The sequence below is a fragment of the Lactuca saligna genome, chromosome 9 (assembly GCF_052625555.1).
Source record: "Lactuca saligna cultivar CGN05327 chromosome 9, ASM5262555v1, whole genome shotgun sequence".
NCBI lineage: Eukaryota > Viridiplantae > Streptophyta > Magnoliopsida > Asterales > Asteraceae > Lactuca > Lactuca saligna.
The window spans coordinates 17,973,022-17,988,953 of record NC_136425.1 but is presented as its reverse complement, the minus strand read 5'-3'; the positions used below and the strand labels follow the sequence as shown (position 1 = coordinate 17,988,953).

At 32.6% G+C, this 15,932-nt stretch overlaps 1 protein-coding gene across 3 annotated transcripts; it reads right to left on the bottom strand.

Annotated features, from left to right (window-relative positions):
• Positions 1–415: 415 nt before the first annotated feature.
• Positions 416–6,654, bottom strand: LOC145013883 (uncharacterized). 3 transcript variants are annotated; one of them, XM_078972229.1, is made up of 13 exons: positions 6,244–6,654; positions 6,069–6,157; positions 5,859–5,951; positions 5,690–5,761; positions 3,806–4,032; positions 3,477–3,553; positions 3,316–3,389; positions 2,281–2,353; positions 2,055–2,148; positions 1,880–1,950; positions 1,693–1,761; positions 1,484–1,593; positions 416–1,398 (listed from the first exon to the last, which is right to left on the bottom strand). In XM_078972229.1, the coding sequence occupies exons 1-4, from the start codon at positions 6,562–6,564 to the stop codon at positions 5,722–5,724; spliced, it is 543 nt and encodes a 180-aa protein (XP_078828355.1). In that variant the 5' UTR covers positions 6,565–6,654; the 3' UTR covers positions 416–1,398; positions 1,484–1,593; positions 1,693–1,761; positions 1,880–1,950; positions 2,055–2,148; positions 2,281–2,353; positions 3,316–3,389; positions 3,477–3,553; positions 3,806–4,032; positions 5,690–5,721. The 3 variants fall into 3 exon arrangements, with proteins under 3 accessions (XP_078828355.1, XP_078828356.1, XP_078828357.1); XM_078972230.1 differs by having other exon boundaries at positions 2,055–2,353; positions 5,690–5,749; XM_078972231.1 differs by lacking the exons at positions 416–1,398; positions 1,484–1,593; positions 1,693–1,761; ... (5 more) ...; positions 3,806–4,032; positions 5,690–5,761 and having other exon boundaries at positions 5,765–5,951; positions 6,069–6,144.
• Between the last annotated feature and the right edge of the window lie 9,278 nt (positions 6,655–15,932).

Here is a 15,932-nt window from a genome sequence, read left to right as displayed (position 1 = left end):
GATAGGAACTTACGGTAAAGAAATAAATTTTTTTTGAAACATAAACTCATCTTTAAGGCAAAAAACGGAAGCAATAAGATTGCACTTCTTTTAGTTCTTAGTTCTACCCACTTTTAACATTTACTTTATTATTTACACTCAAAATATAAAATGCATATATAAATAAATTTCCTTTATCTATTATTAAAGTTAATATTGGCAATTAATCATATTCCAGAATTGTGTAGATAGCTACTTTTGTTGATGAAATATACCTTTTTGTTTGATTCCCTTTTTAGTGAGCTATGTTTATTTGTTCTATGATCATAGTATAAGTTTGTCCCTTTATGCACATGGGATATATATATATATATATATATATATATATATATATATATATATTACATTATTCCAAATCTTGAAATTACCACCTGGCTTTCCATAAACATCTTTTCCACTATTTTTTTGATTCATATGTTACTTGACTATGTGAGTACAATGGACGAGTATGGTTTCAAACCAAGTGAGTTAGAACCTGATCACAACAAACCAGTTGAGTTAACCAAATCAAGGCAAGTACATGTGAATTAACTCCAACCAAGAAAATACATATCACTTGAAAAGGATTGATCATCACATTGTGCAGGTTTTAGTTCAAACACATTCGTTTTTTAATTTTCAGTAAATTTCATTTTTAGTCCCTAAGCTATAGAGAGCTCTCTCGGTTTGGTCTTTTTTATTTTATTATTTTTTTTTCTTTTTTTCTTTTATATAATACTATTTTAAAGTTTTTTTGCTCCCGGGGCCATCAAAAGTCAACATACCAGTCTTTAAATTTGTGAAAAGAATAGTACCATTTTCTTTTGGTGTAAAAAGAAAATTACTTGCACTTTTGGTCCTTGTGGTACTATCTATTATTGAACCATGTGGTCATGTGTTGTCAATTTTACAAAATTTAATTATTGTTAAATATTTTAAAATGATCAAGATTGGAAAAACATAAACAGAGGGCAACGTACTTTCTTTGATGTTTTTGGGTTAATTGCAAAAAAGTAAACTTGATTACATGAAATAGCAATGTACTTTCTGTTTTTGCAATTAATCCTAAATGAATCATGTTGATTCAAGCAATTAATCCAGTAGAAGGTCTGAGGCAGTATTACCTAACTTGATTGATTTTATATTGCAAGTTTTGATGGAATTGACACCAACTGTTTTTGAATCCTTTTAACTTCATAACTTAACTTATTATAATCGGACATTGTACATAACTTAAACATTTCCTAATTCTAACCTTTTTTAAGCTTATAGTTATAGTTATTGAAGAACAGTTTACCTCAGCTGAAAGGTTGAAGAGACGTTGCTGGATACTCGTTGAATCTTCCCTGATACGGTCAAACGTGTCATTTTTTGTAACACCTACAAGATCAAAATACAAAAATACTTTTAGGTTTTCTAAAAATTCCCCTTCAAAGTATGACTTGAAGAGCCTTGAACCCCTTACTTGACGGATCTACATCTCCATGTAGTTTTCCAGAGGACTTTAACGCATTTTTTAAATCCACCCAATATCTTATGGCATTAAGAGCCATTGTAAAGAGAGAACCCCAACAACTATCCAATGTAGAGAGAACCACATAAGAATGATCACGTATGTAAAGACCAATGAAAACATCAACTAATTAGGGTTATATAAGGAACAACCAAGCTTACCTAGAAGTAAAGGTTACACTTGATGACCAAATGGCACACTTAGTGTATCTATGTGTGTGAATGGTGCTCCTGGGTACAAGTGATATCCAAGAAAAGAAAAACTAATCATTTAAGCATGCATATGGATCAAAATTCAATAAAAGTAACTTGAGAACTAGGGTTTTTTCGAAAGAAAAGTAAAACTCACCTAGGATAGTGAATACTTCAAGTGTGGTACCACGTGAATGCTCCAACGTGAGGGGTTTCGAGATGACCCACCTAATTCACAAGTGATGAACCAAAGATTACATTGATTGAATGTCAACGACAGATAGATGAAAAAATCTCAACAACTAGCATAGAGATTACAGAGGTGTTCTTACAATAATCAAGTTGTAGATATGCGTGAGTGTTGCGGTTCCGTACTGTGGTGAGGTCGCCGGTTGTCGCGTGTGTAGGGAGGCTGGCGGTGGTTCACTAATGGGACAAGAGGGCGGTGGTATAGACGGTTGAAAAATTAGGGTTTTTGGAGAATATTTTGAATAGAAAGAGGGAAAAGGGGATTTAAAATAATTGATTTTATTTTTAGGGCTTGAGGGTAGTACATACCTGTCATGGTTTCCAGCATTTACACTATTTTTGTGTAAAACTAACACCAAAACTCTTTTCAACTCCAACCACACTAAAAAATTACACTAAAACATAATTTAATATTATAAATTATAAAGAATAACAATAAAAAACTAAAAACAGTTAAAATAATACTATTTAAAAGGTGTTTGGTGTTATATAGAGGCCATATTTCTTTCCACAAAAATTCTTTTAGTGATTGATTGGAGCTTTTATGACCTATTATATAACACAAAAATAAGTCCCCCGACCTAATTTTCCTACCGAAATATTTTAAGTAGGATTTTTGCAATAAATTCGGTTTTTTTAAATGTATACAAACAAAATCACTGATTTTCAACAATTTACGAAATTAAACTTAATCAATTTTGTAATTTACCTAATTTGTTTATATGTTTGATGCATTTTTTCTTACTTTTTGAGAAAAACCCAAAGTGCATTGCTATTTATGGTTTTATTCATTTGTGTTGTACACTTTCTTAAGTAATCATGTATGTAATCATGTCCAATCAACTCTAAAGATTGATGCTTGTGAAGTTGACTGAAAGTGGTTATGTTTAGTCAAGTGAGACCTTTCAAACACAACACACATATACCACATAAAAACAAAACACACACACCAAAAAACAATGAAGGGTGTAATATTTAATGGATCGAGCCTAAGGACACCTGGTGCCTAATCACAACCACATTTTTTATTGAAAATATTTATCGTTTCTAAGTTTTGGTCCTTTTGGATCATGATGGGGATTTATGGCAGATGTATTTCAAAAGATGATCTAAAATCAATGTTGGAAGATAATAAAATGGGCGATGAGGCCACCATTGAAGATATAATATCAGAAATTCATGCGAATGTTGTAAGTTATACTATGCAAGTTATTATAAATGAATCATACTGTTTGAATAGAGTGTTGTATGAGATGCTATTATGACCCTGACAGGATAGCAAAATCAGCTATGAAGAATTCTGTAAAATGATAAGAAGCTAAAAGATGAGGTTGAGCAAATCACCCAATTTATTTCAAGGGTAATCGGTTGAGATCCATGTCCACTTGGTGAATTATCCATTGCATATTCTTTAGCTTCTGAAAAATTACAGGTTTTAACTCAAATTTAACATTTTATTAATTAAATTGACGTGTCTTACTCTCATTAATGAATTGTTAATTTACCTTCACTATTTCTTGATATGCCTTGCGATTGTGTCAAAATGGGGGTCAACACCTTGATATTCTTGAAGTCGTGTCACCTACAAATCCGTATAATTGTGTCAATTCATGAGGGCATTATCATCTTTTGCACATACAAGAGTTCAAGAATGAGTCACTATTTGTCCTACACTAGTGATCATATGAAAATGATGGAAAAAAACAACATACAACCTTGCTGTATGCAAGTGAAGCTTCTTCTGTGGCTTCCACAAGATATTTACCATAAAATTACAAAAATACCCTTTTAAAATCACAAAGAGAATTTTTTTTTTAAGAAAACACAATCTTACCTTATCTTATGCAGTGCTGGGATGATTCTTGTGTATAAGGTAGTGTATGTTTTTTGTCTGCAGATCTGCGTGACCTCTTCTGTCTGCACCGTGCAGACCACGCGCAGACATTAACCTTCGCAGACTGTTTGTTTTTTTAAAGACTGCAGACCTAAAAATGTATGCGCGCCCTCTTCTTGGCGCAGATGTGGACCAGAGTCTTTTAACATCTTCTGACATCTTCTAGCCTAAAAAAACATATACATCTTTATTTTTTTCAAGTTTTTTTTTAATTTATATTTTTTGCAACTTTATTAATGATAAACAATTTGAAAAAAAATTACAAAACTTAAAAAAAAAAACATTCGATGATACAAACATGATATTTTTGATAAATTTATAAATCAAAATTTATTACAATAATAGTCGTTGAAGTTGTTTATATAAATATGAAAAAAAAATCATAATATATTCTTATATTTTTTTGCCAAATTTTTTAAAACATTATTTAATACAATATATTCACCGACCCTTGCATGCAGCTGGACATTACTTAAATCCTATGATAACAAAATTAATGCTTCTTGTGAAGAAGTTATGACTGGATTATATGCTTGCATTGAGAGATTGGTTCCAGATTCTAGTATCCAATACAAGATAACCACCGAATTAGCTACATATCAAATGCAGAAGCTTTATTTAGTAATAAAATGGCAATCAGGCAAAGGAAGACAAAAGCACCAGGTTAGATTAAATGTTAATTATATTATATTAATATTATAGATTTATAATTATGAAGCTAGATTAACATTTTTTTCAAACATTGTTTCCTACAGCTGAGTGGTGGATATCATATGGATCTTCAACCCCTAACTTGCAAAACTTTGCTTTACGTGTGCTTAGCCTCACATGTAGTGCAACAAGTTGTGAAAGAAACTGGGGAGTCTTTCAACATGTATGTTATGTGACATTTAGTTTATTTTTTTTAATTACACATGCACTATGAAATGTCTAATGTGTTTTATCTCTTTCATTGTAGCTTCACACAAAAAAACAGAATAGATTGGCACAGAGTAGACTAAATGATATGGTTTATGTGAAGTTCAATCGTTCCTTGAATCGTAGAACCAACAGAAAGGACAATGTTGATCCTATCCTTCTGAATGAAATAGATGAGAGCAATGAGTGGTTGTTAGGGAGATTAGAGGAGGATAAAGATGATAATTTAGTGTTTGAGGGTGAAGATTTGACTTGGGATGCTGTGGAAAAAGCCTCAGGGGTAAATGAGCCTTTTTATGCAACCAAAGCATAATGAGATGATAGAGGAAAAGGAATAGTTGGATCTAGTGGACTTGGGTTGGTTGATGAAGAGATAGAAGAAGATATTGGCATGTCTGGTGATGAGGAGGGAGATATGGATATGGAGCTTGGGTTTGACTTTGATGATGATTGATGAAGGATGACTTAGGGTCTTTATTTTTTGGTTTCATTTTGCTGTTTGCATAACTATTAGATTTGTTTTCATTTTGCATGACCATTAGATTTTGGTTTCATCTTGCATTGACTATGGTAAACATGCATTTTGCATTTTGGTTTTTGCATTATGTTTAACCAATTATCATTACATTTGGTTACATGACTTTTATATTTGGTTTTCGTTTTATATTTTTATTGCTTTTTAGTATACCGTAAACATATATTGGTAGTTACTACTTGTGCGCCACACCTACGTGTTGCCAGCGCATCAGCCTCGCGCATCGGCCTCCCGGACCTTAATCGCATGAGTGCGCATTGCGCTTTTTTAAACCAAGATTTTGTTTATTATGCAATTAGCCTAAATTAGAAATTAAGAATAAAAAAAAAATCATCATGTCTTATTAAGAAAACATGAAAGAGGTTCCTCACGTATTTATGTTGATGTTGTAACTTCAAATCTTTCACAAGCTTAATAAGCACACCAAGTATCTGCTCCAACACCTATGAAACAAACGTGAATTCAATGAAACAAACGTGAATTCAAGGAAGCCAATAAATAGAAAGATTACAATTTACAAATGAAATAGTTATTACATACATTCTAAAATTCTGCAAACTTTCTGCCAGCAGAAAATAGATCTTCACGTAAACCTGTTTCTTCGCTTTCATCTCCTCAATCATTAACTTTACTCTGTTTTTTAAATAATTAAGAAAGTATGTTTAGATTCTCTGATAAAATTTCTTCTTAAAAAATGGTATAAAAGGTAATTTAAAACAACAAAATAAAAAGCGAATGAAAATTACAGACCTTTCTGGAAGCCGAGCCCCTGAATGGGTATCGACAGGTATCTTGTAAGAGCTTTGGGTAGGTTCAGATGGAACTTCTGCACACAAGATCTATTACTCTGATCTCCCATGGCCAATAGGAAAGCTCTTATAACTTAAAAAATTGATGTAAAAAAAATTAATAAATAAATAATTACCAGTAAATTTTCAGCAAGCCTCTTCTGTTTACTACCTAATCCTAAACCAGGCAAACCGATCAACCCATCGCCGCCCCCACTCAATTGAAACGTTGACTTTCTCGGCATCGGAGTTCTCATTCTCCTGTTTCTTTGAGTTAAAACCAGACGGCATAGAAAAAAATGACATACAGCCACCGCCGCTGTCAGTCCTATTTGCTTTCCTTCTATCTCCGATCCCGCCCAACCCCAAACTTCCAACCGCCAGTCTTCTTTCGACAACAGTGGAACCTCGGCAATCGATAGAGGAGGTGGTAGATTCTGATCGGAAGAAGACGTCATCTGCTTTTGCCGAAGAGGTTTCTTTGGAAATCGGAGTAGATAGATTGAGGGGCGTAGTAGAAGGAGAGATAACCGATGAGTTTTTTTTTGAAGAAGAGATAACACCAATCCTATTGGCTGATAAGGCGGCGAAGACGGTTGGAGGGGATTTTAACCGTACCCTATTTTACAATGATTGCACGTAAAACAGTTAAAACAATCGTACCACAATGTAAACAAATTTGACTTGGGCTATGGCCCCTCATGTAATATGTTTTTTTGGTTTTTAATTTTTTATATTTTTAAATACAAACAATCCATTATATATATATATATATATATATATATATATATATATATATATATATATATATATATATATATATATATATATATATATATAGGGAGAGGATCAAATGAGAACACTTAAAAGGTTGAGAACGCGAAAACAATTGTAAACCAATCATTTTATGAGGGCATAAATGGAATTTTACCATTTAATTAAATTATGATATTCTAAATTTTAGTGATTATGATGACAATTACCCAAAATATCTCATTTTTAGATTCTTTTCTTTAATGAACCAATAATTAATAAAATCATGATTTAATATCTATCTAAGAAAACGTTTTTTTCATTTCATTTTTCATTTTTATGTTTTTATTTTTAGAAATCAAATATCAAAATAATGAATAATTTATCGGTTTACCTCATTTATTTTTTAAAAAAAAGTATCTTCATAAATAATGATTTATACATTTCATTTAAAAATGAATAAAATTGTAAATTATAAATGAATTAACTCAATTGTATTTATGAATACACTTGTAAAATCATAAATGAATAAAACCCGAAAAAAAGATTATAAAATCAACTAAAATGGTACTCATATATTAATAAATAAAACACATTTCTATTCATATAAGAATATAATTATAATAGTAAATGATTAAGTTAGAATATATATATTTTTTTTTGACACGGAAACTAATACTACAATTACAATTATAAATGAATAAAACACATTCGTGCTCCTTTCGAAAGAGGTATTGGTGTACATGTTTCTTTGGTAAATCTCCCACATCCCACTATATGTATGTTTATTCATTGTATCTGCAAAAATGTTAAAGAAACAATTATGTATAATTATATAGTCATTCACAGATAAATACATTGATATTCACAAATGAATATCCTGTTATTCATAAATAAATATAGTCATTCAAACATAAATTCACACATAAATACATTGATATTCACAAATGAATATCCTGTTATTCATAAATAAATATAGTCATTCAAACATAAATTCACACATAAATATACTGATATTCACAAATCAATATAAGAAAATAGTTGTTGCCGTTTTGTTTCAACCCTCAATTCATCTCTTTTCTCATTCCTTTTTGTCAAGTATTACCACACCAAAAGTACCATTTTAATGCTTAATTTGCTTGTGAAATCAAAGACCAAGAACAACTACAAAAAATTACCTTTCTAGTCATCGTTAGTTGTTGAATTTTGAATAAATCAAGACCCAAGAAACCTCCATTGAACCCACTTTTTGTTGTTGAAATTGATGAACTGATTTTTGCTCCTTCTTTCCCTTTCTTCTTCTCCGTTCCCTACAAAGAATAACCACCAGGATGGGGTTGTATTTTCCGGTTAAATCAAAAGAGGCAGCAGCCTCTTGGCTTTTTCCCCTCACCTGAATTGTTGTGGTTGCTTGCCTTGCTCCTCTCGGACTAGCCTCATGGAGTATTCATTGATGATTAACTGTAAAAATGAGACATCTGACATTATATTCGTATAAGATTACAACTGCAAGCATTCAAGTTCCATTTTTCTGAATTGAGGCATTTCATCGAGCACCTTATGTGCACAACTTATCTTCTTCCCTTATTAGCTAATTTTAATGAGTAAAGTGATGGGTTTTGGTCATAAGACATCCTATGTGCTCATACAAACCCTAATGCTTGGATCTAGGTTTCTTTATTGTACATGCTTTGAATCCAAGACTACAAACCCTAATTCTAGCATACATATAATCATATTAACATGAGAATAAGTTTATAGTGTTACCTTGATTGTTATGTAGCAATAACAATCCCAAATCTCCTTGTATTGACTTTGGAATGCTTAGAGTCACAAGTGTCACTCCTCTAATGGCTTACAAACACCATAAGCAAATGGAGAAGGTATAAAGAGAGAAGTGAGAGGTTAGAATTCGTATCTAGGACCTCTTAGGAAGGGATACACGAATTCATGACCCTAGGGGTGTTTATATAGGTGTAGAGATAGGGTTTCAGTCATTATCCTTATCTAGTTGATTATCCATTAAGCAACCAATAAGATAATCCTTGAATCCTTATCATACTCGAATTCTAAGGCTTTCCAACCTTAAATTCATCCACCATATAAATAAGACAATCCTTACCTTATTTTGTAACTATCACATAATTACAAATCAGCCCCTCTAGTTTAATTAATTACATTTGATCACAAAACTAATTCTTAATTAATTATTGACCAATATTAATTAAACAAATATGATTTCTCCTTTAATATATTATTCTTATATTAATAAATCATATTATCCTCTCTCTCTTTATTCATTTCTCCAATCAAGTTGCTTTGGTGAAGGCAACCCAAAAGGACCATGCACCATCGGGTCAAGTACATACCAAAATAGTTATGGACTTAGACACTAATCCAACAGTCTCCCACTTGGATAAGTCTAACAACTATTATGCGTATGACTTCAGATCCCGATCTGCAATCGTAGCTTTCCAAAGCCGCTGTCAACTCTGATCATATCAGATACGCGTGTCCTTAGATAAGGGATCATATATTTCTCCATTCTAGATATCGTATGAGATATGATTTCTAATCATTCTCTTTGTACTATATCTCGATTTCCGATTTATGACGACAGACTAATTGAACAAATCAAATTAGCCCTAGCCCGGCCGAGCATTTACGTATGTCATCACTAAACCATCGAGGGGCCCAAAGATATCGCTTTTATCCTACTTTGGATAAAAGGAACGGATAAACTTTGATACAATGCTTGCTTGCACTCACTCACCGAATTACACACAACAATATGTTTTATAACACCAAGTTACTGGTGCGTTTACATATTATCAATGTGCAACCGATTCGCAAGATACAACTCACACATCTCGGTTTCAAGAATATAAGATGTTATCGTCTCACCAATCACTCGTGATACAATTCATGGAGTGATCCAAGTGAGCGTGGGTTTAATCCAATGCTTAAATCATATTCATAAGCACTCATGAACGTTGCAGCAAACATTTGCTTATGTCTAATACTCTTTTAGACAATCCACACACCAATTCACAACAGTCTTCATTCATACCTACTTCCAACATATGAACGACTGTGGCCCGTTTGAATAATTCGATTATTCTTAATAAACTCAATTATTCTGGAAGTCAAAACATGCAAGGTGAAACACAAGAATAATACTAATCCCATATGGCCTCAAACCTTTGAGTATAAACAAAACACGTTTTATTTATCACCATATAGATTACTCATTATCATTTGTCGTTTCGGGTAATCAGCTTCGCATTTGAATTACAACACTTGTCCCATGCTCCTAGCATGCACACAATGTTTACCTATGGTTCTTACTTTTGTGAAATAGACAAATTGAACACATTTCCAATCATTCTCATTTTACAACTCCAAATCCATTTTCTTAAGTGTAAGAATTTAAAATTATTGTTACTTATAGAATATACTAGATTCTAACACTTTATGCAACGATCCTTTTGTAATGTCACTGCACCAAAGTCTCAAAGACTATTGCCAATGATATTACAAATTCCTCTATCGGAGATTGTTACAAGACAATTCCTTAGATATGATGTCTCTCACTCAAAGTACATTCCTTTGAACATCCTTTTGCATAAAAGTTTCTAATCATAGATTTTCAATATTTACTTCCCAACATGGACACACTTCCATATTTTCCATATGACAACTCATTCTTAATAGAATCTTATCTATTCGTAATGATGTCGATATTGTCCATCCAATATGGAAACACTTCCATAATTTCCAATACTATACTTCCAACTACTCACAAGCGACCAATCCTCGTCGAACTTTGGATTGTCCTTTGATAGTTGTTTAATTATTTTAGTCAAAACCAATTCTAGTCCCTTTTCCCTCTAAATGCACTAGACATTTGTAAAATTTTAGAATGGTCAAACATTAAAGCATTTGCAATCGATCCTATACCCGAAGCATATGGGACACGACGCATAATGTTTTATTTGCTATGTTCTCAAAATTCGAATTGCGAAGAGGAATGCCGTAATCACAATCGAAATTTTAAGAACACACTATGTACCTTTGACTAAATTTATCAACATTTCGCAACCTAATCCTTTAGATTTGAAATGAAGCATAATATTCTCTCCCTTAATTATAGCAAAACAACCTTTCAACTCTTACAACTTCGCAAAGTATGACTCTTGTTTTCTATAATTAATATTGCCAACTATGCAATACGTGCCTTAATAATCATACAATCATAACATTTATGCTCCCACTATCATGATGATTATTATAAAACATAACACTTATGCTCCCACTAGCTTCGACATGTATTCATAAACATCTTAACTGATGGGTTTTGGTCATAAGACATCCTATGTGCTCATACAAACCCTAATGCTTGGATCTAGGTTTCTCTATTGTACATGCTTTGAATCCAAGACTACAAACCCTAATTCTAGCATACATATAATCATATTAACATGAGAATAAGTTTATAGTGTTACCTTGATTGTTATGTAGCAATAACAATCCCAAATCTCCTTGTATTGACTTTGGAATGCTTAGAGTCACAAGTGTCACTCCTCTAATGGCTTACAAACACCATAAGCAAATGGAGAAGGTATAAAGAGAGAGGTGAGAGGTTAGAATTCGTATCTAGGACCTCTTGGGAAGGAATACACGAATTCATGGCCCTAGGGGTGTTTATATAGGTGTAGAGATAGGGTTTCAGTCATTATCCTTATCTAGTTGATTATCCATTAAGCAACCAATAAGATAATCCTTGAATCCTTATCATACTCGAATTCTAAGGCTTTTCAACCTTAAATTCGTCCACCATATAAATAAGATAATCATTACCTTATTTTGTAACTATCACATAATTACAAATCAGCCCCTCTAGTTTAATTAATTACATTTGATCACAAAACTAATTCTTAATTAATTATTGACCAATATTAATTAAACAAATATGATTTCTCCTTTAATATATTATTCTTATAACATATTAATAAATCATATTATCCTCTCTCTCTTTATTCATTTCTCCAATCAAGTTGCTTTGGTGAAGGCAACCCAAAAGGACCATGCACCATCGGGTCAAGTACATACCAAAATAGTTATGGACTTAGACACTAATCCAACAATCTCCCACTTGGATAAGTCTAACAACTATTCTGCGTATGACTTCAGATCCTGATCTGCAATCGTAGCTTTCCAAAGCCGCTGTCAACTCTGATCATATCAGATACGCGTGTCCTTAGATAAGGGATCATATATTCCTCCATTCTAGATATCGTATGAGATATGATTTCAAATCATTCTCTTTGTACTCTATCTCGATTTCTGATTTATGACGACAGACTAACTGAACAAATCAAATTAGCCCTAGCCCGGCCGAGCATTTACGTATGTCATCACTAAACCATCGAGGGGCCCAAAGATATCGCTTTTATCCTTCTATGGATAAAAGGAACGGATAAACTTTGATACAATGCTTGCTTGCACTCACTCACCGAATTACACACAACAATATGTTTTATAACACCAAGTTACTGGTGCGTTTACATATTATCAATGTGCAACCGATTCGCAAGATACAACTCACACATCTCGGTTTCAAGAATATAAGATGTTATCGTCTCACCAATCACTCGTGATACAATTCATGGAGTGATCCAAGTGAGCGTGGGTTTAATCCAATGCTCAAATCATATTCATAAGCACTCATGAACGTTGCAGCAAACATTTGCTTATGTCTAATACTCTTTTAGACAATCCACACACCAATTCACAACAGTCTTCATTCATACCTACTTCCAACATATGAACGACTGTGGCCCGTTTGAATAATTCGATTATTCTTAATAAACTCAATTATTCTGGAAGTCAAAACATGCAAGGTGAAACACAAGAATAATACTAATCCCATATGGCCTCAAACCTTTGAGTATAAACAAAACACGTTTTATTTATCACCATATCGATTACTCATTATTATTTGTCGTTTCGGGTAATCAGCTTCGCATTTGAATTACAACACTTGTCCCATGCTCCTAGCATGCACACAATGTTTACCTATGGTTCTTACTTTTGTGAAATAGACAAATTGAACACATTTCCAATCATTCTCATTTTACAACTCCAAATCCATTTTCTTAAGTGTAAGAATATCAAATTGTTGTTACTTATAGAATATACTAGATTCTAACACTTTATGCAACGATCCTTTTGTAATGTCACTGCACCAAAGTCTCAAAGACTATTGCCAATGATATTACAAATTCCTCTATCGGAGATTGTTACAAGACAATTCCTTAGATATGATGTCTCTCACTCAAAGTACATTCCTTTGAACATCCTTTTGCATAAAAGTTTCTAATCATAGATTTTCAATATTTACTTCCCAACATGGACACACTTCCATATTTTCCATATGACAACTCATTCTTAATAGAATCTTATCTATTCGTAATGATGTCGATATTGTCCATCCAATATGGAAACACTTCCATAATTTCCAATACTATACTTCCAACTACTCACAAGCGACCAATCCTCGTCGAACTTTGGATTGTCCTTTGATAGTTGTTTAATTATTTTAGTCAAAACCAATTCTAGTCCCTTTTCCCTCTAAATGCACTATACATTTGGAAAATTTTAGAATGGTCGAACATTAAAGCATTTGCATTCGATCCTATACCCGAAGCGTATGGGACACGACGCATAATGTTTTATTTGCTATGTTCTCAAAATTCGAATTGCGAAGAGGAATACCGTAATCACAATCGAAATTTTAAAAAACACACTATGTACCTTTGACTAAATTTATCAACATTTCGCAACCTAATCCTTTAGATTTGAAATGAAGCATAATATTCTCTCCCTTAATTATAGCAAAACAACCTTTCAACTCTTACAATTTCGCAAAGTATGACTCTTGTTTTCTATAATTAATATTGCCAACTACGCAATACGTGCCTTAATAATCAAACAATCATAACATTTATGCTCCCACTATCATGATGATTATTATAAAACATAACACTTATGCTCCCACTAGCTTCGACATGTATTCATAAACATCTTAACTTCCAGAAAGACAATACTTATTGAATTTCTTAAGTTCATGTTTTTAATACTTAGTGCTTTGATAATCTTTTATCAAGGCTTCTTGAACTTATACACTTTTGCCTTAGATAGTTCATATGTGTGTCTTAAGACTAATTGCCAAACCTCACAATTCAAATTATGGAAAGGGATGCCGTAACCATGATCGAATTTTAGAATGCAATTTTATAATCACTATCTTTTAAAATCTTTCTTAGTGAAAGCATTTTCTCATAATCATTTTCATGAAGGAGGAAATCTTATGACACTTAGATTTAAACGTTGTATGTGTTCCTATCCATGCGAATTTGTTAAAAACCAAAGTTTACGACAAATTCAAACTCATATGGATCGAACTTTCCTAATCTTGATTTCTTGCCTTATGGTAGCACAGCTGCCCACCACGTCTTCCAAATAGTTAAGCATCTTACCTTTTTCCTATCAATGTACCTTTCATTGATCAAGGTCCTTGCCTTTTACGCATTCAAATGAGAACTCATAGGACTCACATGCATAATTAACTCGATTGGATTGGCACAGAAACAAAATAATGTCTTCACGATAGGTTGTAAACCTCAACTCGTGTGCTAGTGATGATCGATAAGGTTTATTTGATTTGTTCTTGAAACTTTTCGAGACCATTAAGACTCCCACTGACTCCTTGACATATAAGATTCTTTTGTCAATAAACATTTCTTGACAAACAAATATTCAAGAGTTAGTGTAGTTTTTATCAAAACACTTCACAAATTGGTCCTATTTGGTCTCTGTCTTATCCACGACATCACAACTTTCCACATTTGATGAATGTTATAAACCTTTAATACTTTTCACTCATTGTCACAATCTTAACTTTAAGACTTGTTATTGGAACGAAGTATGATTGACTTCTTGATTTGACCGTTTCTTCAATCTTTGATTCCTCTTCTTGGACATACAATTGTACCAAGACTCACTTAGAGGATCAATTGAGATATGGTTCTTAATCATTAAGACCTATCATAAAGCATAAAAGCCACTCTCCCTTCTTCTTAGAATGGAGAAACTCTTATCTTTCTGCCTATTTGATTCTTCTTATTCGTTTTGCTATTGATCTAAACCCTTTAATCAATTCAAAATTACACTTAATCTTGTAAGTATAATCATATTTACTAAACCTTTAGTAAATGATGACGAATATCTTTGTTACTCTTATGGTGAACTTGATCAACACACAACTTTGTGTACTAGATCTCCTAGTCCTTCACTTGACACTTTGTCAACGAATTAGTCTAATTACCAAATATGAGATTTCTCATTCATCATGCAACCAAGTTGCATGATTCCAAGTTTCTGTCCAACTGAAACTTGGGCGATGAGAAACTCTCCCTATTTGGTAAACTCTTGACTTTCCATAACACAATAAGAAACACATCCATTATTGCTAATAATTTTAACATCAATTTTTTCATACACGCCATTGTAAGGATAAATAAATAAAATTTAATATCAAAATTTATTTTATTGCGGAAAAATTTGTCCTTCACAATGCAACTCATTGAAAAACTTATGCGAATACATCTTTCTTAGCAATCTAATTCTAACCCTAAGTAGTAGCTCAAGAATCTAATCTTCGAGAAACGCAATCGAAATCCATTCCTTCACGGTTAGATTCTGCTCACTTCTTCCCTTAAGCTTCTTTTCTTTTCTTCGATCCTTCTAAACATCAATTGTGATCTTATCACATTATGTATTCAGAATCTAGAATGAAGCTTAAAAGAGTTAGTCAATGGATTTTACCTAAATTAGAGCCATACGTTTCGACTCTCCCATCTCTTAGATCTCTTAGCTAAATAGGGCAGCTTCATCTCCAATGCCCCTTCTCTTGGCAATAAAAGCAAATTGACTCTTTTTGGAACAACACATGGAACTACTTCAGACATCGCCTTTCTCTTATGATCAAACTTTTCGATCATTGCATGTC